This window comes from Rhinolophus sinicus, linkage group LG06, assembly GCF_036562045.2.
Source record: "Rhinolophus sinicus isolate RSC01 linkage group LG06, ASM3656204v1, whole genome shotgun sequence".
NCBI classification, from domain to species: domain Eukaryota; kingdom Metazoa; phylum Chordata; class Mammalia; order Chiroptera; family Rhinolophidae; genus Rhinolophus; species Rhinolophus sinicus.
In genome coordinates, this window is record NC_133756.1 from 128,918,339 (window position 1) to 128,945,050 (window position 26,712).

Consider the following 26,712-nt stretch of genomic DNA (forward strand, 5'->3'; position numbering starts at 1 on the left):
ATGACGGGTGTTCTGCAGTTTAGTTGTAACTGATGTAGTCCTGAGAGGAGGTGAGCACAGCATTTACCTACTTCACCATCTTGACCAGAAATCAATTAAATAATTTTTAACTTAATCAACACTTGTGGAATACCCACACTACGATAAATATAGTCAATATGGGCAATCATGGGTGGAGTGTTAAACTGGGGAGGAGATTTGGCCCTAAGTCTGCCTCTGGGTGGTCTTACTATTGTACCTGAAGGGTGTCTGTTGACCTCTCTGTGTCTTTGCTTTGTTTCCTATCTGTGAAGTTGGAAGACTGGAATGGAGGGTTCTTGGGATAGTTTGAGGCTCTGAAAGTCTATAATTCTTTGTTTAAAGACCAGAATCTTAGCATGTTCATCAGACAGTAAAGTAATTTAAACCTCGATTTATATGAATTTCAAGAAACTTAAATTGCATGTCTATTAGATGCCATGCTCTCTGCTAGGTGCTCTGGATACAAAGAGAATTAAAATCCAGTCCCTCCCCAGCATTAACTCACAGTCTAGTGAAGAAGGCACGTAAAAAGAGAATTGCAATTCAGTGCAAAATTATAATAAAGGATTTCTATCTCAGAAGATTGGGGATACAAAGGGAGGGGTGACCATCTTTGCTGAGAAGGCAGGCCCTTATAAAGATTTCAATGAAAACATTCTTCTCTGGGTAAATGTGAGAAGGAAAAGTATAATGTAAATTCATAACTCCAGTTGCTATAACAAAACCCCACAATATAACTTTATTTCCAGTTTTTGTAAGGTCCAATATGGATATCTCTGGTCAGTGAGTGATTCTGACCAGAGAATCACTCTGGTGTGGTTATTCAGAAGCTCAGGTTCCTTCCATCTTGTGGCTCCTCCTCAGACACCAGAGTCCTCTGCTAGATCCCCTGCATTCAGCAGACAGAGGCAGGAGAGGGAGAGTGGAGAATCACGTGGGAAGTTTGTATGGGTTCAAAGTGGCATGCCTCGTGTCTGCCATGCTTTCCACTGGCAGCACTGGAGAACAAGCAGATCTTACTGCAAGGGAAGCTGGAAATGTGGTCTAGCTGAGTGCCCAAAAGAAAAAGGAAGTGTGTTTTGGAGAACACACAACAGTCTCTGTGAGTTTGTGCTGTGAGCAGCTAGATTTCCCTTGGGCCAATCTAGTGGAAGTGTAACATTAGATAACTGTCAAGATTAGAATTGTTCACCAGGGACTATATTTATCAAATCATGGTTACTGGGAGAGAGCTCACCACAGCTGTGGTTGGTTCAAGAATTTCCAAGTGAGGTAGCAGTTCAACTATCTACCATGTTTCCCTGAAAATAAGACCTAGCTGGACCAATAGCTCTAATGTGTCTTTTGGAGCAAAAATTAATATAAGACCCAGTCTTATTTTAATATGAGACTGGGTATAATATAATATAATATAACATAATATAATGTAATGTATAGTATTACCTCGGTTTTTTAATGTCTCCGTTGACAAACATTTCAGTTTACGAATGCCATAAACCTGGAAGTAAATGCTTTAGTTTTCGAACATGCCTCGAAAGTCGAATATGCCACGTGGCTTCCGTCGAGTGCAAGAGCCTGAGGCCTAGCTGTCGGCTGTTTTCCAACATTTCAGAACTCGAACGATCTTCCGGAATGGATTACGTTTGAAAACCTAGGTACCACTGTAATATAATATAACATAAGACCGGGTCTTATATTAATTTTTGCCAAAAGACACATTAGAGCTGATGGTCCAGCTAGGTCTTATTTTCAGGAAAACACACTAGTAGGTTCTGAAACGTAATAGGGAGCTGGGTGAAGAAAGTGAGAGTTCACTACTTAACTGGACAAGTCTTTCCCATTGTCCTCCTGTCTGCTTCCCTTCTAACCCACATCCGGGATGTTAATGGAGAACTCATGTCCATCCATTCTACAAATGGAAGACAATTTATTTTTATGCTTATAATCTGTTTACTTCTCTCTCTCCACAGTGACTCTTTCAGCTGCTCCTCCGTCCTACTTCAGAGGATTCACATTAATTGCTCTCAAAGAGAACAGAGAGGGTGATAAGGAAGAAGACCATGCTGGAACCTTCCAGGTAAGACCCCTTCTGGGCTTATCCAGTGTCCCTCATTGCCCTGGGAGGTAGAAACCAAGTGAAAGGTGAACAACCCGAGAAGCCTTAGTACAATGAGAGGTTTAAGTATATGAGGTGGCTTCTCGTGCAGTTCCTTTGACCATTCGCCAGGCTTGCCAGGTCCACTTGAAAGACCCATAATGAGTAGGCAGCAAATGCCTCAAGCCTACCTTAAAGCCTTTGGGGTTGGCCAGCACGCAGGGCTCTTCTCTGGGCTCACAGTATGTTCAAGCAGCAGACAGTCCAGTGTGGTGAGAGCTCTTGGAACCCCGGCAAGGGCCCGCTGTTTTTCCTGCACAGCCATTTTGTGATTGACTGGCAATTCTCAAGTGTAAATGGAACAAGAGCTTAGGATGGCCAGACTGGAGGGAGTTCAAAGCACAAGAGAAAGACTCTTAAGGGAATGGAGGGATTGATTTATGAGAGAAGATTAAAAGAATTAAACATGCTTTGCTTGGCTAAATGAACAGGGCTTAGTTTAAGAGGTGGTGATGGTCCTTAAATGTCAGTCCTCGCAGAGCAACCTCCTCCAGGGGAGGCTTCATTTGACTTTGTACAAAAGGGCACAGCATAACGAAAGTGGGTCACGAGAAGAAAGGGAATCTCAAAGGCAAGGGCCCTGACAATGAGTCATATTTTACCGTGGAATATTCTTCCAAGGGAAGTGGCGGGAACATCATTCCCTTTCAGAGGTTTAAAAAGAGACCAGCAAGTTGTCAGAACATGTCCCAGAAGGACTGGGGTGAACCTAGGAGGGGGCCTGGCTAAATTTGCTGTAACCATTTCTCATCTCAAGTATCCATTGTTCTGGAATCCATTTTTATCTGGCATTTGCAAACTCAGAATCAAAAAAGAAAACTCAAGAAGACTAATTATACCCAGTGCTGGCTGCTGGGGACTCTGATATAATTTGTGGGTTTCACAGAGGACCCAGCCCCAAAATATCTTCCCCATCCAAAGACATCTTTTAGTCCCTTGTGGCCAGGTTGTAATTTTGAATCCTGTGATTTAAAAAATGTCCATTGTTTAGGATTCTGGGCTTCTGGCCTAGTGGGTCTGTTAATTCCACACTCATTGTAATGTCCTTCTCTGTACCTAGCTAGCAGGAGCTTTCTTAGCATGTATCTGAAGGAGTTACCCAATAATAATTCTAATGACAGCCAATATTTCTGGGGTACTTGCCATAATCCAGGCACTAGGTTAAGAGCTTCACCTTATCTTGCTTTATCTTAATTTAACTAGCTTGCTTTATCTTAGTTTAATTCTCAAAATAACCAACTCACTAGGAACTATTATCTCTATATTATAGATCGGGAAAATGAAACTAGAGAGACTAAATCGTTTGCCTAAAGGGACAGTAAGTAGTAAGGCCAGGCTCCTCCATTAGGCGTCTGATTCCAGAGACTAAATCGCTTCCCTGTAGTACTGAATAAGCTCCTGGCATGGGTGTGTTTGGACAGTATATCAGTAAGATTGTCATTACAGGGAAAGGAAGATTCATGCATGCATTCAGCCCGTAAGACATTAAAATATATTCCCCTTGTCCTGGTTGTGCTAATTTATTAGAGGTGTGGATGAGTTATCAGATTTGGGCAGCTGAGACATCCGGGTACCTGAGTGTCAGGCGGGGTAAAGTTCTAAGAAGGGAAAAGGTGAGGAGTAGGATGGGGGAAGGTGATCTTAATTGTCACCCTAACAAAATTTATCTGCTTTAAAATGATGCTTAGAGGTATATACCGAAAAGAGTTGGATGAAAGGACTTGAACAGATATTTGAACACCCATGTTCATTGCAGCATTAGTCACAATACTCAACATCCATCGATGAATGAATGGAGAAACAAAATGTGGTCTGTACATACAGTGGAATATTACTCATCCCTAAAAAGGAAGGCAATTGTGACACGTACTTTAACAGTAGAAGACACTGTGCTGAGTGAAAGAAACCAGTCACAAAAGGACAAATGTTGTATGATTCTACTTGCGTGAGGTACCTAGAGTCATCAAATTCACAGAGACTGAAAGTAGAGTGGTGGTTGCCAGGGGAAGCCGAAGAGGGGGAAATCGGGAATTATTGATGAACAGGTTTGGAGTTTCAGCTTGGGAAGTTGAAAACAGTTCTGGAGATACTCATAGATGGTGGTGGTGATGGTTGCACAACAATATGAATATACTTAATGAATGTTATGTGCATTCTACCACAATAAAAAAAAATAATGCCTGAGTTAGGCCTGATGGGGACATGATGTATAGTTAAGCCTGTGGGGACATGGCTTCTTTCTTTAATGCTATTCTCTTTTAATTCAATGGATTGATAGTCCTTTCCAACTCACTGTTTCTCCTCAGCTAAATCTTGGTCCTTGTAACTGGTTGGTGAATGGAGAGCCCTGCTCACAGTGGGCAGTGAGTAAATGTTTGTTGAATGAATAAGTGAACAAATTAGTCTTTTTACTAGTGTCTAGAACTCAGTCCTATATGGAATTGTTTCAGAACACCTACGTTAAGCATACTCCCTTTTTCCTTCTCTTGGAACGTCTGACATCCTTTCTTGTTACACCCCAGTAGTTCTCAGAGTGTGTTCTCTGTACCAGCAATATCAGCACCATCTGGGAACTTGTTAGAAATACAAAATCTCAAGCCCCACCCAGACCTACTGAATCAGAAGCTTCACAGGTAGAGCCCCCACAACCTGTGTTTTAACAAGCCCTCAGGGTAAAACTAATGCACGCTCGAGTTTGAGGCCCAGCGCTGAAAGGAGACTCAGCCCATCCAACATGAACTCCTTCATCATCAAATCAACATATCTGTCTGCTCCTGTCTCTCCTCTCATTGCTTCCACCAGCCCTAGAGGGATCAAAGTGGGAAACAAATATGAAAAATGCCTCGCATACAATAATAATGCTGTGTGCCATATGTCGTTCTGAGTGGTTTACATTTATTAACTGATTTAATCCTCAGAGCAAAACTATGAGATAAGCATTATTGTCCTATTTTTTACAGATGAGGAAATTGTGGCACAGAGCATTTAAGAACTTCCTTAAGCCCAGTTAACCCTAAGTGATAAAGCTGGGATTCAAACCTAGTCAGTCTGGCTCCAGGTCCCTGCTCCCAACCATGGTGTACACTGCCTCTCAATGTGTACATGCCGAGTGAAAAAGTGAGGTGTACTATGACTTTTTTTATGGTGGGAGTTTCTGTGCCAGAGGCTTTGTATACATTATTCTACTTAATTCTTGTAGCAGTATTGTGAGGTCAGTATTGTTATCCCTATTTTACAGATGATGACACTGAGTCTCTAAGGGGTTAAGTAAATTGACCAAAGTAATCCAACATCTACGGGGACACAGGAGGGGCAAACAATGTACCAGTGATTTTTTCACACATCTCACCACCTCTGCGCTGCTTTGTGCATTAAATGCACACTACACTGGGTTCCCATCATCTCAGACATGAGAGGGTGAGGCATCACAGCTCATGCCTCCATCTTTCCTCTCCTGCTTTAGACCTGGTGGTCTCTATGCTCTCTCCCTAACACTCCAGTGCAAAAGTCTCTCTCTGTACCAAAGCTGTCATTTTTGGAACCACCCATCAATCATCAGCATTGACTGTGTCTTCTATGTGCCGGGCACCGAGGGGGGCACTGGGGATACGATGGTGAGGAAAACAGGTGTGGTCTTGCCCTCATGAGCATACAGTGTCCTCTTTGTAATTGTACCTTCAATTACCTCTGCTGCCAACAAGCACGGTAGTAAGTCAGCAAGTCATCCGTTGGAACACGAGCAGATGATCAGAAATTACAAATGCCACTGACATTTTTAAAATATATATGAGGTCGGACAATTAAGTTCGTGAACTCACCCTAGAAAAAGTGCCACATACCTCATTGCTGAATATCACTACGGTCACCTTCGAGGTACTCCCCTTGGGAAGCTGTACAATGATGCTAGTGCCCAGTCCACCCTTCAAAGCAATTTGGAACTCTTTTTCTGGAATGGCCATCAGAGCTGTCATCGTATTACCCTTGGTGTCCTGAATATCATTAAAATGTCTTCCTTTCAATATTTCCTTTATCTTTGGATAAAGAAAGGAGTCATTGGGGGCAGATCAGGTGAGTAGGGAGGGTGTTCCAATACAGTCAGTTATGTGTTTTCTGGCTAAAAACTCCCTCACAGACAGTGCCATGTGAGCTGGTGCATTGTCGTGATGCAAGAGCCATGAATTGTTGGCGAAAAGTTCAGGTTGTCTAACTTTTTCATGCAGCCTCTTCAGCACTTCCAAATAGTAAACGTGGTTAACTGTTTGTCCAGTTGGTACAAATTCATAATGAATAATCCCTCTGATATCAGAAAAGGTTAGCAACATGGTTGCAACAAGTTCACGAACTTAATTGTCATTCATTCATAGCGATTTAACAAATATTTAGATATACTTTGTTAACACCCTCACTCTAAATATGATGGCTTTGAGGACTTAACATCAATAACAAAATTCTAATACTCTTTAAATCTGGTTAAAGATAACATCCTCTGTTCTAAAAGTCACTCTGCGAGTGAGTGATTTTGCTTCTAATTGAGTGAACCTTTACACAGAAAACAGACTCACTAGGTACAGACACAATGAAAGTGAACTTTAATGCCCTTTAGATTCAGTGGGAAGGGACTGGGGCAGCTTGGTACCAGGAGGGTAAGGGTTACAACTCACCGTTCCAGCAGAGGGCCTAAGAGGTGGGGCTGCCTTCTCTGCTTCCAGTGGCCAGTCCAGCGTGGCAGTGTTGGCCCAGACTAGGTGATCTGTCCCTGGCTGCCAGACTGGAGAGACACAGGAATCTTTCTCTGATGAGCTGGTTGGGTGTACTCATGGTTAATTGAAAATGACAAGGAATGCAGGGCTGGACCTCCTGTACAAAAGTAACCCACCCAACCTTTAAAATTGCATTGCTAAAAATGAATTGCTCCCTGGAATGCTCACAGCCCAGCCAACTGCCTGGCTCACTCTTCTGCCTCCTTCAGGTCTCCGCTCCCTTTCCTAGGGAGGCCGTCCCAATCACCCTGTTTGAAACTCATCCCCCCTCCCACCCCTGAACTGGACTCTCTATCCCTCTTCCCCACTTATTTTTTTCCACTGCCTTTATTGCCAGCTGATGTGCAATCTGTTCTCCTTGTTGACTTGAGTATTACCTCTTGCCTTCCACTGAACTATAAGCTCCCTGAGACCGGGATTTTCATCTGTCCTGTTTGCTGCTGTTCTCCCAGCACCTCACACTGCACCTCACACAGAGTAGGCACTCAAATACTTATGGACAGAATTTTAATGTGCTAACTTGTAATACTATTGCTTTATTTAATTTTAATTTAAGGCCTATAATGCATCAGCTAGTGTAGGTAACAGTCTGTCAAGCAAAGGAAGAAAGACTCATTATAAGGGGATGTTTGTCTGAGAAGATCCCTTATCAATACCATACAAACAAGTATTTTTTAATAGCTAATTATTCCATATTCTTAATTCCCTATTTCTAAACTATTTTCATTATCTCTTCATTAACAAAAAATATTTATTAACATTTAATGGGTTCTGAGCCACGTGAGAAGCTAGAAGAGTTTTTGACACTTTTCTAAAAATAAAACGCTATTGCAAGCCTGTTCCTAGGAATTCTTAGTTTATAAGAAAACTCTTGTTATAGTTACCTAAGCTTAGTCATGCACCTTATAAGATATTAGGAATTTTCCATCTGCCTTTCACTATTATAAATAATGGAGTAAAAACAGTTTTTTGCATAAAACGTTTTTCTTTATTTAGTATTATTTGCTAGAATACATTGCCAGAAGTGTAATTACAAGTGCAAAAGGTATGGGCATTTTTATGTTTTTGATGTGTATTGCAAAGGTGATTCACTTCACTGCCCGCCCCCCCCCCCCCAAATTTTTTATTTTCTCTCAGCACTCTTTTCAACAACTTGAATATGGGCGTTCCATTATGGTAGCCACACCCACTGATATGAAGGGAAGCATATATTTCTGTATCAGGATTGGGCATCACAGCTATGGGCAGGTCAACTTAATGGACCAAATCTAGCAAGATGAAAGCTAATACAGGAGCCTGGAAAGTCACCTACTTAGATCCAAATCACCAAGCGCACAAGTACAAGAAGAGAGACTTGGATTTGTGACAGCATATTAAACAAACAACAATAAAAATACCCCAGGATTTTTAGTTACCTGTAAGTTCAGAATGAGTCAATCATGAGCTAGAACTAGAAAAACTGATGAGGTCTTAGAATGTGTCATAGGAGCCAGATTATTTTATGGGATTCTAAATCCATCCTAAGAGAGCCCACAGTATTCTCTTTGTCTAGAGAGCACACCTTTCTAGTGAACAAATATGACAGTGTAAAATATACAGTGTTTTCATTCATTCGTTTGTTCGTTCATTTGTTCATTCAAATATTGCCACAGCATTCATAGCACCTTGTACTTTTCCTTCAGAATGGTTATTAGAATTTATAATTATGTATTTGTTTACAGGATTATTTGTTTAATGTTGCTGTGCCCCCAAACTATAGGTCAAAACCAAGTCTATTTTGCTCACTATTGTATTTCTAACAACTAACCCTGTACTGGCACATAGTGCACATTCAATAAACATTGGCTGAAACGAATTAATGAAAGCGCTAATTACCAGCTCTGTGAAAGGCAATGTACTAGGCTCTGAGCATATGGAGATGAATAATTAGGCCACAGTTCCTGGTGTTAGGTGGTCAAGATTTACAGCAGTGCTTTCCGATGCTGGTATGCTACGTACACTGGTGAACTACAAATGGGTTATAGGAATGCCTAGATATTTATTTCCTTAGATATTGGGATAGTCTCATCTGTTTACTCTAGGGAAACACTATTATTTCCTGTGTGTGACATAGAGTAAAGAGACTTGTATAGAAAGAACTCTATGGAAGCATGCTAGGTGTTGTAGCTGCTGCATGTGTGCAAATAAGAAAACAATTATTTGCAGCAAGTGAGGAGTGAGTGATGATTTGGAAGGATGCAAAGAACATTTCTAGAGGTGACGATAACTTCTAGTTGTCTCTTTGGGTGGTTGAAGTTTGCAGGTGGACAAGGGTTAAAAATGAAGGGTATGTGTGAAGACCACTCCACTCTTTCCTCACACCTCTGTTTTAAAACTTGCCCTATTTTAATGTTTCACTATATCTTTTTTGATAAGTGCATAGAGCCCAGCCAGGGCACAGTAAATGTTTTGTTTTCTTAAATGAATGAGTGAATAAGTGAACCAGGGGATGAATGACATGCCATGCTTCCCCCTCCCCTCAGGGACTCACTGGGTGTAAAATGCCTCTGTGGAGCTGTGATCCTAAAAGACCCATCAAAAGAATACATTTTAAAAGCAATGTCAATACCTATTGTTTGACAGTTAGTTTTCTTTCTTTTTTTTTTTAAATTGCTATCTAAAACATTTGTAAGAAGAGTGAGAAGCAGCATGCCACATGAGTACCTGGGGTGGACATTGGGTCCTCAGGCTTCATAGCCCTGGTCTCTGGTGCCTGCTACCAGGAAGGATGAAAAACAGTTTTCTTCCAAGCAGGCAAGCTCTGAGTCTGGGAACCAGACGCCTTATGGGGAGCATCACTTCTCAACATAGCACACCTTTGTTTTATGTTGAAAAACACAGAAAAGGGTAGAGAAGGATAAAGAAGAACTAAAAATACATCATCTTATAACCTTGAGATAGATAATCACTATTAACATTTGGGTACATTTTCTTCCAGATTTTAAATATATATATATATATATATAATTTCAACATTTTGGAACCATACTATATGTAGGGTCTTATGACCAGTTTTATTTTTGTGAACATTGTATTATGAGCATATTTCAATGCAATTAAATATTATTCCACAACATGAATTTTAATGGGTTTATAGTACTCCACTATACTGTTGAATTATAATTTATTCAACCATTCCTTTATTCTTGAGCAAGATAGATGGTTCCAGTTTTTCTTTTTACTCATTAGAAGAAAATGGCAATGAACACTTTAACTCATAATCTGTCAGCATGCATGAGCATTTTCTTCTTATTAATTTCCAGAATTAAATTACAGGGTCAAACTAAAGTCTTCCTCGCTCTCTGTCTCTCTCTGTGTGCGTGCAAACACACACACAGGTGTATGTATATATATATAATTAGCTCCTCTATTTCTAGCAGTAGTCATCAGGAATTTGACAGTGTCAGTGACGGTCACACAGGTTATTGTGACAGCAGAAAACTTCCTCCTCCAAAAAGACCATGTATCTCATTATTCTTCTAATTCTAGCTTAGCTTTTCAGTTTTGATGAGAGCATGTGGAAGGAACATAGGTTTTGGGAACCAGCAGATCTGGGCTCAAATTCTGCCTCTACCAGCTGGGTGAAGAAATAGCTTAATTTTGAGCATCAGATGAGACAATTTATGTAAAATGCCCAACACAGTGCCTGAACATGAAGGACCCTCAGTCAATGTCTCTTCTTTCTGAGCCATCAGCCTAGGGTGCCCCTTCCACGTCTCTGTGTCAGATGGCTCATGAACTCCATTTTCTGTGGACATGGGCAGACATCTCAGCTTGGGTATAACTGACCAGCTGTCTGTACCACTCTACCAGGTGAGGGGAGATACAGGCTTCTCTCATTCTTTCTCTCTTCACTGTAACATGATTTTGAAGTCTATAAAGTAAAATGAAAACTTTCAGTACCGCTAGGTACATGATACGTAGTAAATAAAAATAAAACTCTATTCAATGTGAGGGCTAGGTGTTTGGCTGGCCTCTATTACTGGCTTTGTGACCTGCTGTCACAAAGCAGTATCACTGAAAATGGGGTTCAAATTATACTTTGACAAAGCCTGCACCCCCGGGGATGAGCAGGTAGAAGAAACCACAGCCATCAGCTCCAGGTACTGAGTCTAGTTGCTTCATTTACTTTAATTCTCTCCCTCTCAGCTGTACATTCCATGAGAACAGGGACTGTTTCTTCACGAAAGCACATCCAGTGCTGGGTGCAGTGCCTACCACACAATGAGTGCTCAGTAAATATTTGCCAAATCAAGTAATCAATCTCCTGTCGGTTTCAGACCCATCCCATGAGGTGGCCACTATTATTAGCCCCATCTTACAGGCCACGTAACATGGAGCGAATTGAAAATGTGACAGAGGGCACAGAGCCAGTAAATGACAATAATCAAGGATTACAACACCTGAGGCCTGTGCCATTTTCTCTGTTTAGCACCCTTTATAGCTCCACAGGCAGATGTGTGGGAGAGACAGACAGAAATCTACTACTTGGTCCCCTGAAATCCTGTCTCGGTTATGCCAGGGATCACACCACGTTTATCCTCCCACAGATCCTTCATCCTCCAAATCTCAGCCCTTCTCGTACCCCCTCCTCTGTGTTTCCTGCCTCTCACATCTTACTTTCATCACATGTGCCATCCGTGCCCCAGGCCCCACCTCTGAGCTCTCAAACTCGTGGAATATCCGTTTATCCTACTTCTTCAGTTACTGTGTGGCCCTGATATGTTAAATCCCTGTTCCCCTACAAGATCTGCAAAGAGGCAGAAATCTGGCCCTCAGACATCTCTGTATTCCCACGGTCTCACCGAGGCTTGGCATACTGGCCAGTTGATAAATATTTTCCAAATTGATGGATGACTGCTGCTGGAATTTCTGGCCCTACCCAGTTGTTGCTGGCATTAGTCGGTCTTGTGCTTTCTTGCATGGGAACTAGCATTGTTTCCACTTCTAGTTTTCTAAAGGTCTGGAAGCCATTTTCAAACACATTATAGAATTGTTTAGCAAACAATATGTAACTTTTACTGCCCCAAAGGACCTTTATCACATACGTATTAAGTAGTTTAAAAAATGCCAATAAGTCACTGTGTGGCTTTGCAATCCCTCATCTTTAAAATGGGAACAATGAGCATCCATTCGGGAGCTAACTACTTTATGGGATAGATTTTAATTCTGGTTTTACAAACACTTAAGTCATCATGTTTGCTTTTTAAAATAGAGTTAATCCAAAAAGTGTTGGTTGGAAGGAATTCCCATCTACCTACCATGTGCTTACTAAAGCCACAACTTGCAAATCCCATTCTTGTGCAATTACCTTCTTGGAATAAAGTTCAAGACCTTAGTGTTTTGCCTTGATCAATTGATTATTCAACATGGTCCATCTCTCCAGTATTTCAAGATTCTTATAGATTTGGCGTCTTTTATGCAGCATAATTAATCACTGTCCTCACAGCCTTATGTCGTTTGCAGATTGAATGAGCTTGTATCGTCAGCTAAGCCACTGATGCATGCTTCAGGGATTTTGTGTTTCCTCTGCCCTCTATCCAGATGCTTTGCCCCAGATATCCCTAAGTCTCACTCCCTCACTTCTTCCAGGTTTCTGCTCAAATATCATTTTTGTCAAATAGTCCGTTTCAGAACACATTATAAAACAAAGCGCCCATCACTCTTAATCCCACTTATCTTGCTTTAGTTTCTTTCATTTGATTTATCACCACCTGACATGCTATGTGCTTGCTGGCTTATTAGCCATTGGAGGGACATTGCTTTGTTCAGCACCATCACAGTGCCTGACACATAGTAAGCATTTAATAAATATCTGTCAATTTCTTAGGTGTGCCTTTTTGAATTCAGCCTTAAAACAAGTTGCTGTTTGTGGCAATGACTCGCTGGTAAAGACAAGGATTCTGGCGCCCTCTCTCAGCCCCTTTCTTCCCCAAAGTCAGCAGACAGCCAGGGCTTCTTCACATGGCCCCAGGTGAGGACACATATGCTCTCACACACCTCCTGGCCTTTTCCCAAAGTAGCATGTTCTTATACTGCTGCCTTTCTGGATCCTAGTATAGGACTTTGCCTGAATCCCTATTTAATTTTTTCACCTTATTGGAAACATAGCCACTTTGTGCTGATGCCTCAGGCCGGTACTTAGAGAAAGTCACACAGCAGTGCAGACTGGTAGATATGGAGACATTGTCTTAGTTTCCTATGGCTGTTGTAACAAATGAGCACAAACTTGGTGGCGTAAAACAACAGAAATTTATTCTCTCACAGTTCTGGAGTCCAGAAGTCTAAAATCAGTTTCACTGGGCTAAAATTGAGGTGTCAACAGGACTCCCCTCCCTCGGGGGCTCTAGGGAGAATCTGTTCCTCTCCTCTTCCATTTCTGACAGCCAACAGAAGTCTTAGGTTCATGGCAGCATCGCTCCAGTCTCTGCCTTCGCCTGCGCGTGGCCTTCTGCTCTGTGTGTCTGTCTCAAAAGTCCCTCTGCCTCTCTTCTAAGGAAACATGTAGTTGCATTTAGGGTCCACCCACGTAATCCAGGATAAATGTCTTTTCTCAAGATCCTTAAATTAATCTCGTATTTTGCCATAGGAGGTTATATTCATAGGTTCTGGAGATTAGGGAATGAATATATTTTGGGCGGACATTTTCTATCTACCCCACACATCCACTTAGGGTCACTGACCTTGGAGGGCCTTCAGTCTGACTAAATTACTCTGGAAGGGTCTCTCTCCCTCTTCCCTAATGCTGATTTTTCTCTAATTTCTCACTGTTCTCTACCTTTTTTTCATATCGCTCTCATCAAATGACTTTGTGTCTTTCTCTATAGGAAAAAAATAAAATAAAAAGGAAATCCCTGGACCAGAATTACTAAACATGTTGGTATCAAGTTAATAAACCTACCTGCCTCTTTCCTCACTGTCCCTCCTGCCAAAATAATGGACTATGAACAATCTGTCCTCCTAGGGCCAAATCCTCTACTTAGGCTCTGGGTACAACCCTCTTCTACCTTCTCAAGAATCTTAAATGGCCACTAACCCCTTCTCTTCTTTCGTAGAGTCAGTCTTTTCCTCTCAATTAGATCCTTCCCATCAGCTAAAGTTTTATAACTCTTTCTCCATGAATCTCCCTTCTTAAAATAACAACAACAACAAAATCTCCCAGTCAACAGAAACTCCACACTCTGACCAAGCCATCGCTTAGTCTTACTGATTGTACCTCCTAAGTATCTTTCTAATTCACACGCTTCTGTCCTTCTCAGCCTAGTCTCAGTCCAGTCTGTTGTCATGTAGCCCTGGACCATCACAGTGACCTCCCTGCACCCACTGTTGCCACCTTACAGTAGTTCTGCTGAGCGCCCTTCAGTGGTCTGTATGACCAGTATGTCAGTTCCATGGCCAAGACTCTGCTTCATTCTCTGCTGTACTCCCCATGTCACTGACCAGCATCTAGAAAAGTGCCTGGCACATAGTAGGTGCTCAGTAAATGCTTGTTGAAAGTAGTCAATTTATTACTAATTTCAGGAAGAAGGCAAAGTTCCTTGACAGCTTAAAGGCCTAGCCACCACTTATCTCTCTTCTCACATCATTTCCCCCTTGCTTCCTGGGCTCATACACGCACTGGTCTTCTGTACTCAAATTCCCTCCTGTCCCAGTGTCTTTATAAATAAATGTTTTTTCATTTTTTTGGAACACTCAACCCATCTTTTCGTATGTAATACCGACTCAGTCTTCAGATCTCAGCATATGTATTGCAAGTTGCTTCTTTGGAAAAACTTTCCTCAGCACCTTTATTTGCTCTTATAATGCTCTCATTGCACACATATCTTTACTTTGTGGAAAATTACCCAGCTATAATTGCATTTTTGTTTGATGGCTGTCTGATTAAGGGCTCTCTTTCCACCAGAAGAGAATGGGGGCCATTATATTCCTAGTGCTTAGCGTGTTGTCTGACACACAGATGCTCAATAAATAAGTATTGCGGGAATAAATGAATGGATAATGGAATAATGCCAGGGCTCAGATCAGATACAGGAAGAGGAGAGAGTTTGGTGCAAAACTCAGTTTTGCAAATGTTAGAGGGCCCAGCAGATAATTTAGTTGGAGTGGTTCACTGTCAGTTGGAAATTTAGATTGCGAGCTCAAGACGGAGAGTTCAGACTGAATATTTAGACTTCAACGGTTGGTGAAACCATGGTTGACAGAAAGATTGGAGATACAAGAGGATTAGCATCTGGAGATGAGAGGGGGAGGGGATTAAGAGCAGACTGGAAGCTCAGTTTGGAAAGGAAGAGGCACATATGTGAAAGATGGATGTGGACACAGATAAGTGTGGAGATGGAAGGGAGGGAAGAATTTGAGGGGGACTTGAAGCAGAAGGTGAGACCAGATGAAGAGGAAGGAAGGACTGGGGTAGAAAGGGGAGCTTCAGATTGACTGAGAGGAGGAAACTCCTGCTGACACAGGCCGGTAACCTACGTGAGCGAAGTGTGTGTGCCCACTTGAGTGTATGTGCACATGTGCATGTGTGTGGGCAAACATGATCACACTGTTCTCAACATGAACCCATTTCTCAAGAGATTACTGTGCATGTGTTCACAGCTGCCCAAACTCAATGAGGCAGGTAAGCCAGACATGATGCTATTTCTTTTCTAGATGCAACATTAAGTTGGGTTCATGTCCTATGCCTCTGCTCTTTCCACCGCACCACACCGTCTCACCCTGCTCTAGTCAACCTGTCTGGGCTTGAGGATGTGTTACTGTCATCTCTCAGCATTTCAATCTCCTGCAGATACGACTGGCCTCCCGCCAGAGGAATAGAACGTCCTTGGTAAATGGCATTATAATAGGATCTTAGCTTTAAGAAATCCTGATGTTTCTTGTAACCAACCATTCTCTTTCTTTAATGGGGAGCCCTTAAGCATCAATTCCGTTCTCCTAATTCATATGCATGATCCGGGCAGATCAGGACCAACATGTGATGCGTAGAATGTGACCCAAGTCCAGGGAGCTGAATGTGAGGAACACGTGCAGCCCCCGAGCAGATCTCAGCCCCTCTGCTCCTCTGCATGGGTGTGAATTCAGCTCAAGAAGAAAGAACATTTGACTCTACTGAGGGTATGAGGTGTGAGACAGAAACATAATGCATGGAAAGTGCTTAGCGGACTCTGGCCAGTAAACAGTAGATGAATGTAGGATGGTGAGGTATCGCCAACAGCCTCTGCAGTGGAAAGTCAAATCATGGAGGCCTTATAGAGGCCACACATGGGAATTTGTCAGTGGCTCTTCCCTTCCTTACCTTGAGCCAAATTTAGCTTTGAGTCAAATTATCTGACTTAGCGAATCGGGCTCAGCGCTTGCTGCACAGCTTTCCAGAGGCTCAACACTCAGTGCTCCCAACCCCTCACCTGGTAACACAGCTGCAAAGCCTCCTGGTGCCAGCGGTGATTGCAGCCCCAGACAACCCAGCCCTGCGGACAGGCACCTTCAAGTCCAACACCCACTCTGACGTTTCACCCAGGGCCCCAGGACCCAGATGGGGAGGTTGACACTGAGCCACAGCAGTGTTTCCTGTGAGTCTATGGGGGGGGGGTCAGCTTTGGACCCAGGTGAAACACATCTGGGAGCCAGAACAACACCTGCTCCCTCATAGAAAAACTTAGCGGTGCCAAGCATTTTCTCACTGTGGAGACATGCAGACCACATTTACCCAGTGTGTGAGGGAAGGAGGCTTTTCTCCACAAGTGCATCCTCCACATCCTGCAGTCTTCTAAGTAGGAACAAAGATTAACCCATTCGTTGGTTGGCCTGGCAAACACTCATTCCTCTTTTGAGGTGCAGCTCTTGCTTCTCCTCCCCACCCCAGCCCCCAGTAGAAGCCATGCCCTCCTGAGGCTTCCACTGTTTGGGAGAATTCCCTTTTTATTTGCACCTTTTTGCCTCAGTCTTCTAGACGGCGCGCTCCTTGAGACCAAAGTATGTTTTAATCATCTTGCAATCCCCAGGACCCAGTACAAAAATTAGTTCTTGTTATTTAATAAGTCTTTGTTGAACAAAAGGATGGCTACATTTGATGTCCCCTTCCCTTAGTTATTAAATATTAAATGTCTGTTTATGTATCCTGCCTTATTGGACAGTTGCGGCTTGTCCCTGCACAAAATGGTCCCCGATGACTGTGCTGTGATATTTCTTACATCTTTTCCCTATGGGTCTGTTTCTGACATCAACCTCATCCTCCAAATGTAATTTCACACATGTTACTAAATCAGTTTGCTCCAGCCCGAATCTAGGTTCTTGCTTCTCCTTCACAATAAGCTGCAGCAGCTGACAGCAGATTCACAGACTTTTGCTTCCAAAACGGACATAGGGCGTTGCAACTTTGCAAGGCAAACTTTAGACCGCCTTTGCAAGAGCTGGCGGATGGCTGGTATTGATAGAGACTTTTGTAGCTTTCAGCGCTGGAAGACAGATCCAGGCAGTCCAGAAGGCCCGTACTAAGTGGACTAAGTGGGCCCAGCCCAATGACTTACTTCTGTGCTGTGGCTTCCTAACAGTAAGTGAGATGTCAGCAAGCACAGGATGCCATGAGTAGGAAAAGAAAGGACAGGCTGCTACAGACCAGGGGGTGCAACAGCCGCATTCCACAGATTCTAAAATGCCCATTTTTAACATTGTAGTTGGAAATCAGAATGTACCTTATAACCGATATGCACGTGAAATGTAGGATTCCTTCTCCCCAGATAAACTGTTCCTGTACCATCGACGCCTCTCACGTTCAATGGCATCTTAGATTCAGGGAACTGTGGCAGGTTTTGTCTTGTGTGTCAGTTCTGATCAATTGGTGGGGACCACCTGGAGTTTGGGAGGAGAGGGGTCTGATGCTGTGTGCTGCTGCAGCAGGGAAGAATGATAAGCCGGGGTGTCAACATGGGTGGGAGATGGCGTGGAATCCCCAGCGCCAGACATTTGCAACTTCGTGTCATGTCTTTGGGAGTAAGAGAAGGCCCACTCGCTATGTCTTTAATTATAAAATGAGGGACAACATACACAGGGAACATTTTTTTAGGGACCGGGTTAGAGGCCTGCCTCTACTCACACATGTGTGACTTTGGTCTTTTTAAACAGCTTTTGACAGTATTAGTTTAATTATAAAAACACACATGCTTGTTGTAAAACAAAGATATAGAAGTATTTGAAATTTAAAAATTTTCATTGTATGAATGGTACTGTTCATGGCCATATACATACGTTTTTACCTTTTTTCTATTGCAAATCAACATGCATGTTTATATGTGTATATGTGTGTGTGCCCACGTGCACATACTCACTTGTGTATCTATAGAGTAAAAAAATGATGCAGAATTCTGGGTAGACATCATTTTTAATAGGTACAAAACAGTCCACTTAACCTTTCCCCACTGAGATGTAGCTCAAAGATTATTTCCTGTTTTCAACTAGTATAAATACCGGAAAAAACATCTTTGACCAGAAAAGCTTTTCTTATGTTTCAGATTAGTTCATTGAAGTAGTTTCCCAGAAGTGGAATTCGTATATTTAGGGGTATGAACATGCTTAAAGTTTCTGATAAATTGTGAATTGATGTTCCAAAGACTTGGTTAATGGACACTTGTAACTATGGATAAATTTAAGCTCAATAATAAAGCGTTTGTGTTTCTACTGCTAAAGAACAAGAGAATATCAGAAATATCTCACTGTGCATCCATGGTGACTGTTTAGTGACAGCTCCTGCTAGGAGTGGAGCAAGTTGTGTTGTTCCACATGTGCAGTGCATCATGGGTGCAGGGTCTTAGGGATACCTCTCGGGAAATACGCAGGCTCTGGGTCGGCTTTGGCTTTACCTACATCAGGTGAATTACTGCTCATAGCAAGCTGGGGAAATATCCACCCTGTCGGGACTCCAGGAGGGATCTCTGAAGTGTCAGGCCACTGTCTTTCTCCTAGGTTAAGTGCAGAGGGCTGGGCAGTTGATAACTTATCCTTGGGGTCACAAAATCTTGGGATTGATTCTTTTTATATTTCTTTGCAAGGGAGGGGAAGAAATGAAAGGGAGGGGCCCTTACAGCAGCTTCAGACACTACTGTTCCTGTCCTGCTATCTGTGTTTAGCAAGAAGGCAAAAGCATATGCCTTGAGGTAGACATTTATATCAAAATAACAGTCAGTTTATTCATTCATTTATTTGGAAAAGGGCCTATGTAACTATGGCATTGGTTATGTTTTCTCTAAATTTGATTAGCAGTCAAATAAACATACTATTCATTTATTGTTAATAGGTGCTTTAAAACAAGTTCTCAGCGTAACATTTTTTTCTGTTATATTTTTATATTCACATAAAGGAGAAATATGTACCCAATCTCATTCAAAAGGAATTTAAAATAGCTCATGTCTGGTTTAATCCAAAATTAATACTTTTAAAGTAGAATTTTAAAATGATCATTTTAGTAGTGCGTTGGGGACTTAAATTGGGAAAGAAAGGAAGCTGGGTGTTGAGTTACACAATTGTTTTTACCTTCACAGAAGGTAATGTGCCATTTTTTCATTTCAATGCAAGCAGCACTTCTTGACCACTTACTTGATAAGTGCCATGAACTGCCTTTGACCAGTAAGACCTATGTGCATTGTGCAGCCTCTGAGAACAATTAGCAGACTTTTGCTTCCAAAATGGACATAGGGTGTTGCAACTTTGCAAGGCAACCTTCAGACCCCCTTTGCAGGTGCCCATGGATTGCTGATATTGAGAGAGACTTTTGTAGCTTCCGGTGCTGGTGTCAGGCCCATTTACATCGGCCCTCCTGGCACATGTTGTATTTTCCTATGTTCAGATGGGAAATTTAATTTTACTCTCCAGAAGTATTAATTATTCATGAAAATATTACAAACCACTTTTCAAGTTTAGACTGAACAAATAGCCAAGTATAACTGGTTTCAAGGCCCCAGAATAATGACATCGTTTCTTTAAAACATTTTTATTGAATTGAAAAGCAATGAGGTCACAAATAAAAATAGTCAAACTCAATTAAAAAAATCTCACTCTTTCTGTTAATAGGAAGAGAGCCAAATAATGAAATAAATTGATTTTAAAAATCAGTGTCAATGTGGTTTTCTAAAAAAAATTAATGTCATTGTCTCGAGACTAAGTTTTAACTGAGGGATTTTAAATTTTGCTTTATTTGCATTGGTTTTGTTTAGCAATCTGTGAATAAATCTTCTCTTCTTTTTTGCCTTGGTTGAATATGGGCTGACCCTTTTGCAAAGTGCATCTTACATTTCTAGAGAATGTATCAGGGTTTAAATTGTGTTCATATTTGCTCTCATTTGAGCTCCATGGTAGCCCTGTGATGGAGACAGAACTGGGTTCTTATTTAGATTTTACAGATAAAGAATCAGAGGTTGAGCAACTTTCCTAAGGTACCAAGCCAGGAAGTGGCAGGGCCAGGCATGTCTCATGAGGCCATGCTTGCCTCTCCAAATATGTACAAAATTAGATACGTGAATGAAGTGTGGGGGCATAAAAAATAAATTTTTTCTCACTTTTCTAAGTTCTTCTGACTAGGCTAATAATCATATTAACACGGGACAGATTAACAGGAGAAAATGTTGAAAATGTATTACAGATGTATATTCGGGGGTGCCATAAGAATATGAGACCCAAGGAGGCATTGGGCGATTGAGGTTTGTATGCCATTTGGAGCTAAGGAGAAAGTGAGGTTGGGAGGGCATTGTGGTTTGGGACTTCAAAGGGCAGGAAGGCAATTTACATGGACATGGGAAAGCAAATGTTTGGTAAATAAATATTTGCTTGGCCATCTTTAACAATGGGACACAGAGAGGACTTTGAACAATTGGGCCTGGCTAGATTCCTCTCTATCACACACTAGTTTATATTAAACCATAGTAATCTGTGATGATATCTCCCTTCCTGGAACAAGGCCTCTATCTAAATTCCTTTTAGGTAGTTAAGGGGAAGGTTAAAGTGTTTTCCTGAGTCTTTTGTTTCTTAAAAATAACGAGCTTGAAATCAATATTTCAAAAGGCATATTTTTGGGGGTGGCAAACTGTGCTTCCCTTCAGAAGCCCTTCACTAAAACTCTGCTTGCAGTAGATCAGGCAGGTGCAGTGGGCTGGAGGCGTTTGGATGGTGAAAGACAAGAAAGCAGGAGCAGCTCAATCATGGAGAGTCTGGTAATAGCAGCCAGCATTCATTAGGCATTTACTGTAAGCTGGACAGCAGAATAATTCAGAATATGTTCAGAAGGTGGAATTGTCAGTGTGTGGTAACTCACTGAAGATGGAGGAGAAGAGAGAAGCGCAGGTCCAAGGAGCCTTGATCAAGAGGGGGAATTTGAAGGAGGAGCCCATTCATGAGGGAAGAAGAGCATGAGCTCCATTTGGGACTTGTTAAATCCGAGGTCTCTTTAGTCATCGAGGTAGCTGAGAGGCACTATGACAACATATTTGGGTGTAGGGACCCTAAAACTATACTGCCCTAGTTTGAATCCTAAGGTGGCCACTGAGATTTATGACCTTACACAAGTTACTTAATCCCTCTGTGCCTCAGTTTCCTTATTAATAAAATGAAGATAATAGCACTTTAGCATTAACCTTAGAGTTGTAGTGATGTTTAAATTAAATATGTATAGAGAGTGCCCAAAAAATGGATACATATTTTAAGAAAGGAAAAAGCTATTAAAGTTGTAATACTCAATATATACCGATAACAAAAGATGAATACAAGTCACGTTTGACTTTTGCAATGATAAGAGGTGCTCAAAATGGTTACCATCAGCGTCCAGACACTTTTGATCATGGTGAACTACTGCTTGAACAATGTTGACCAAAGTGTCCACTTGTATACATTTTTTGGCACCCCAGTATATAGTTTAGAACAGTTTAGCTCATAACAGGTACTTAATGAATATTAGTTGTTATTAATTATTATTATTATTGTATATAGTTCAGAGGCCCAAGAGAGGGCTGGGTTGGCACCATCAAGGTAGAATATTAGGCTAAGCTGACCATTATGTATCTATCTGTTAGGAGATACTTGGCTACAAGAAACAGAAAACCTATTTTAGGCTCTTCTCATTGGCTCTTTTATTGTTTAGCAAGGAGTTTGGAGATGAGTAGTTTTCGCATTCTTTCAGCAGTTCACTGATGTCAGGCCCCTGGACAAGTGGCCCTGTGGTTCACTCGACCTTCCTCTTTTGGTCCATAAAATAGCTGCTCTAGTTAAAAGCATCTTATTGTCGCCAAAAGTGTTCCAAATAGGAGAAGATGAGGTTAGTGGGGGGGAGGGGGGAATTGCTCCTTCACCAGCCTCTATTCTTCTGTTGTAGAAGAAAATCCCACAAGTCCCAGAGCAGAATTCCCCTTGGGTCTCATTGGCCAGAGCCGGGTTACAAGGTCACCTGTAGCACATAGAAAGGTAGCAGGACAGCCATGAATGGCTTAGACCATTGGAGATTCATCCTGTGGGACCGGACACTTTAAGCCTTGAACAAAATTGGGGGCCTTTTAATAAGGAAGAAGGAGGGAATGGCTGTTGGGCCTGCAATTAAGAAAGTCTGCCACACTAGGGAGAATGGGCATTTAGAGCAAGAAGAAAAGGGGAGAACCCAGGACTCCATCGACACATGGCATTCATATAGGGAAGAAGGGTGGGGAAGAAATGCCAAATGCCAAAGAAATAGGAGGAGAAGGGAGCCAGAGAAGAGCCCCAGGAAAAGCCCAGGAAGATTTTCCAGGACGACATGTGGTTCATGCCTTACAGTGGTTCATGTTGACGAGCTTTGAGCAAGATGAGCCTGTAAAGAGCTGTCATTTCGGCAGCGAGGAGGCACAGTGGCCACTGCCAGAGCAGATTCAATGGTGCCAAGAGCTGAGAAGAGAATGGCATTTCTATCACATGCAGTTGGTGGTAGTGCAAGTTAATTCAACATTTCTATCGGTTTGGCAACATTTATCAAAATTTAAAATGCTCATACCCCTTAACTCTGAAATTTTACTTCTAGAAATTAATCCAATGGGAAGAATTAGACAAATGTAGGCTAATGTAGAAGGTACAAGGGTGTTCACTGCAGCCTTGTTTATGATAACAAAAAACAAAAACAAAACAAAAAAGAGGGGTAATTGATCTAAATGTCCATCGTGCAGGATTAATTAAAACAAATGATGGTATATCTTGGTAATGGAAGACTAGGCATAGTGGCTCAGAGTTGAAGTTCTGGAATCTGACAGTCATGATTTGAATTCTGGCTCTGCCATTTACTAGCTTCGTGACCACAGCTTTCTGGGAAACTTTCTGGGGCTCAGTTCCCTTAGCCATGAAATGGATAATCATAGTACTAACTCATAAAGCTATGGTGAGAATTGAGGAACTTGATACAAATGAAATACATAGACTATGGCTGGCACATATTATGCAGTTTTTAAAACTCTATGGTAGAGCTATAGGTATGGAAATAAAGAACTGTTTGAGATATTAAGAGAAAAAATAAAGTTACAGAACAGCAAGATTATATGATCCAATAGTTAAACAGTGCTTTTTATTTAGGAGGTGGAATCATGGGTAAAATTCGCTTTCTACTTTATACATTTCTGTATTTCTTACCTTGAAAACAAAGGTATTTTAATGTCTAATTCACCTGGCTGACTACAAGCCACATGAGGGCAGGTACCATTTCTTGTTTTGTTCACAACTATATATATCGTAGTATCTGGCACATTGCAAACAGGTGATAAATCTTTGTTCAATGAATGAATGAAAAATAGGAAGTGGTGTTTAGCAGGAAGTTGCATGGACCACGATTTCAAAGATGGAGCTGTTCTGTAGCGACTAGGTCCAGGGTGACCTCAGGGAGGAGGTGGTAAATAGAGCAGAGCTCAAGCTGAGGGTTGTCTATCAGCCATCAGCATGGATGCTACAGTTTCCCAGGACCCGGGCAGCACGAGAGGAAAGCTGGCCCAGAAGCACTGGAATCCCGTCCTTGGCTCTGTTCATCCCTTCCCAAACTGACTAAATCTGAGAGCACAACTATTTAGTTTAGATCTGCAGGGGATTTAGGTGCCACCGAGTCATTTTTACATGAGAAAATGAATGCCCAGAAAGGTTGCGTTCCCCCATGTTCCCCCCGACTTGTGGTTCCCAGTTCCTGATCTGGAGTTGGCTCCTTCCTCCAGGGACCCAACAACATGGATATTTCTAATATAAATAAAGTTGTTGTGGGAGGACATTCATTGGATCCCTAAGAAACCCATTTCTCTTCTATATCGTGACTTGCATTTCTAAAGTTCACTGATCACCCATGCCCTTTAGATTTGTAAAAAACAAAGGGACAAGGGTCATAATTAATTCACCCACATCTCCCATTGTCCGTAAGTCTTTTGTGCAAACATTGATTGTTGTTTCTATTATTGAGAGCAGGGTTGTTCTCTAGGCAACACACAACCAGAAAGAGCCCAGTGGAGGGTTCAGCCTGTAGCACTATTGAAATTTGACATTATGGTTCAGAAGAATAACAGAAAAAAGTGAAAATGCACTAACTGAACAGAGAGTCATTTTGAATTGGTTACCAGTCTAAACTATAGAATGCTTTGGGGAAAAAAGCCATTTGGTTATTTTCAAGTACATTTAGTAATTCAGAATATTGGCCAACTGAGCTCTCAAGTACAGGCCCTTAGGGGATCCAATTTAATGAATATTTAAGAACAGCTTGATAAGATACTACAATTAGCACAGGTAAATGTGCTCTTGGAAAACAGCCTTCTCTTCTTGCTTTTATATCTTAATCATTACTTACATATTCTTGTTTACTCTGAGGTTGGTTTCGTTGGGAAGAAAGGGTGTGCTTAGTAAAGGAAGATGGTGTAGCAGAGGAGAAGGCCTGAGGTTTGGGATCAGATGCAGCCGGATGGAATACTGGCTCTGTTCATCAGGAAAGCTGTGTGTTCCCCAGGAAATCACTTACCTCCACTGAACTTCAGTTTCCTCTGTAACATAAGATCATAACATCTATTTCAGGGGGTTGTTCTGCCGATTTAACAAAATCATGTTTAAAAGGCCTGGCCCATAGTTCAATAAATGCTAGCTTCTTTCTCCCACAGCGAAACTTCGATTTCCTGACCACCTGAAAAATCAGATTACGAATTCCTGAAATCTTTCAATAGGCAAAGAGAAGGCAATGTGTTGTTTGGTTCTTTACCACATGTTGCATGTGTATGTGACTATCCGTAGAAGGTCTTGAGTTGCTCTATCGACCGTTTCTGCCGCAGCACACTGAGGAAGCACAGGTGGGGAGGAAAGCTAAAAGCAGCTTCCTACAGAAAACCAGCTGCCATGGAACCTCAAGCACATCTAAGTTTGTCCCACGCGCCTTTCCTTCGTAACTCATTAAGATCTACAGGTTGGATCGTGTTGGAGGGAGACGACCGAAAGGAATCATCAAAAGCTCTGGAGTGGAGCACATTTAAGAGAGTAGAGCGTGGTGAGTGAGACTAAGAGTGGCAGGAGATGCTGTCCAAGAAGCCGGCAGGGACCAGATCAGGGGGAGAATTGCCAGCGGGCATTACAGGAGCCCCCCCTTATCCATACAGGAGTCCCCCCTTATCCAAGAGGGATGTGCTCCAAGACTCCCATTGGATGTCCACAATAGAGGATAGTACTGAATGCTATATATACTGTTTTTTCCTATACATATATACCTATGATAAAGTTTAATTTATAAACTAGGCACAGTAAGAGATTAACATTAACTAGTAATAAAATACTCGTGGAACAATTATAACAATACACCATAATAAAAGTTACGTGAATGGCTTTGGAGCCATCATTAAGTGAAATAAGGGTCACTTGCACACAGCACTGCAATACCATGACAGTGCATCTGATAAGCGAGACGGCTACTCATTGCCTAATGGGATGGGGAGCTTGTACAGCGTGGAGATGCTGGACAAAGGGATGATTCCCGAGTGGGATGGATGGGGATGGTGTGAGATTTCATCACACGAATCAGAATGGCAGGCAATTTAAAACTTATAAATTGTTTATTTCTGGAATTTTCCATGTAATAGAGACTGCGGTTGACTACTGGTAACTGAAATGGACAAAAGTAAAACCATGGATAAGGAGGGCACTAATGTATAAAGTTTGGATTTTACGTGTAATGGAAAGCTATTAGAAATCTTTAAACAGGGAAGTGATGTGATTTGATTTATTATTTTAAATGTGCGGGAAGATTGGATTATAGGAGTTCAGTGTGGAAGCAGAGAGAGGAGTTAGGATGTTGCTGCCACGGTTGGTGGAGTTTGGGTGTGTGAGGGCGCTGGAGAGAATATTATGGGGGCACAACTGACAGGCAGTCAGGGGTGAGGCTTAAATAAGATGACATAATGAGGTTCCAAGCGTGTAGTAGACATTTAACAAACACGAGTGCCCTTCTTCCTTTGCACTACAACTACATCAACACAGATGCTTTTCTCTTGAATTAGATTTAGAAGATAAGAAATGAATAACCACATTTTCTCAACTATGGATTTGTGCTTCGGAGCGAGGGGTGACCAAGAGCTGAAGGCCAGCTCTTGCCAACCACAGCCTGCCTACTGGGTGCACTTGCTAAAGGAGGGAGACAGTAAAGAGAGGCAGGAAGCAGGGAAGGAGGGAAGAGGAGTATGAGGGAAAAAAAAACTGGAAGGAGCAATTCAGGGGCCTCCCAACGAATACGGA

General features: G+C 41.9%; 1 protein-coding gene across 1 annotated transcript in view; it reads left to right on the forward strand.

Annotated features, from left to right (window-relative positions):
- SPON1 (spondin 1) overlaps positions 1-26,712 on the forward strand; it is a 247,140-nt gene that overhangs the window by 20,555 nt on the left and 199,873 nt on the right. The window contains exon 2 of the mRNA XM_019754482.2: positions 1,992-2,098. Within this exon, the coding sequence (XP_019610041.2) occupies positions 1,992-2,098 (107 nt within the window). The remainder of the gene's footprint in view (positions 1-1,991; positions 2,099-26,712) is intronic.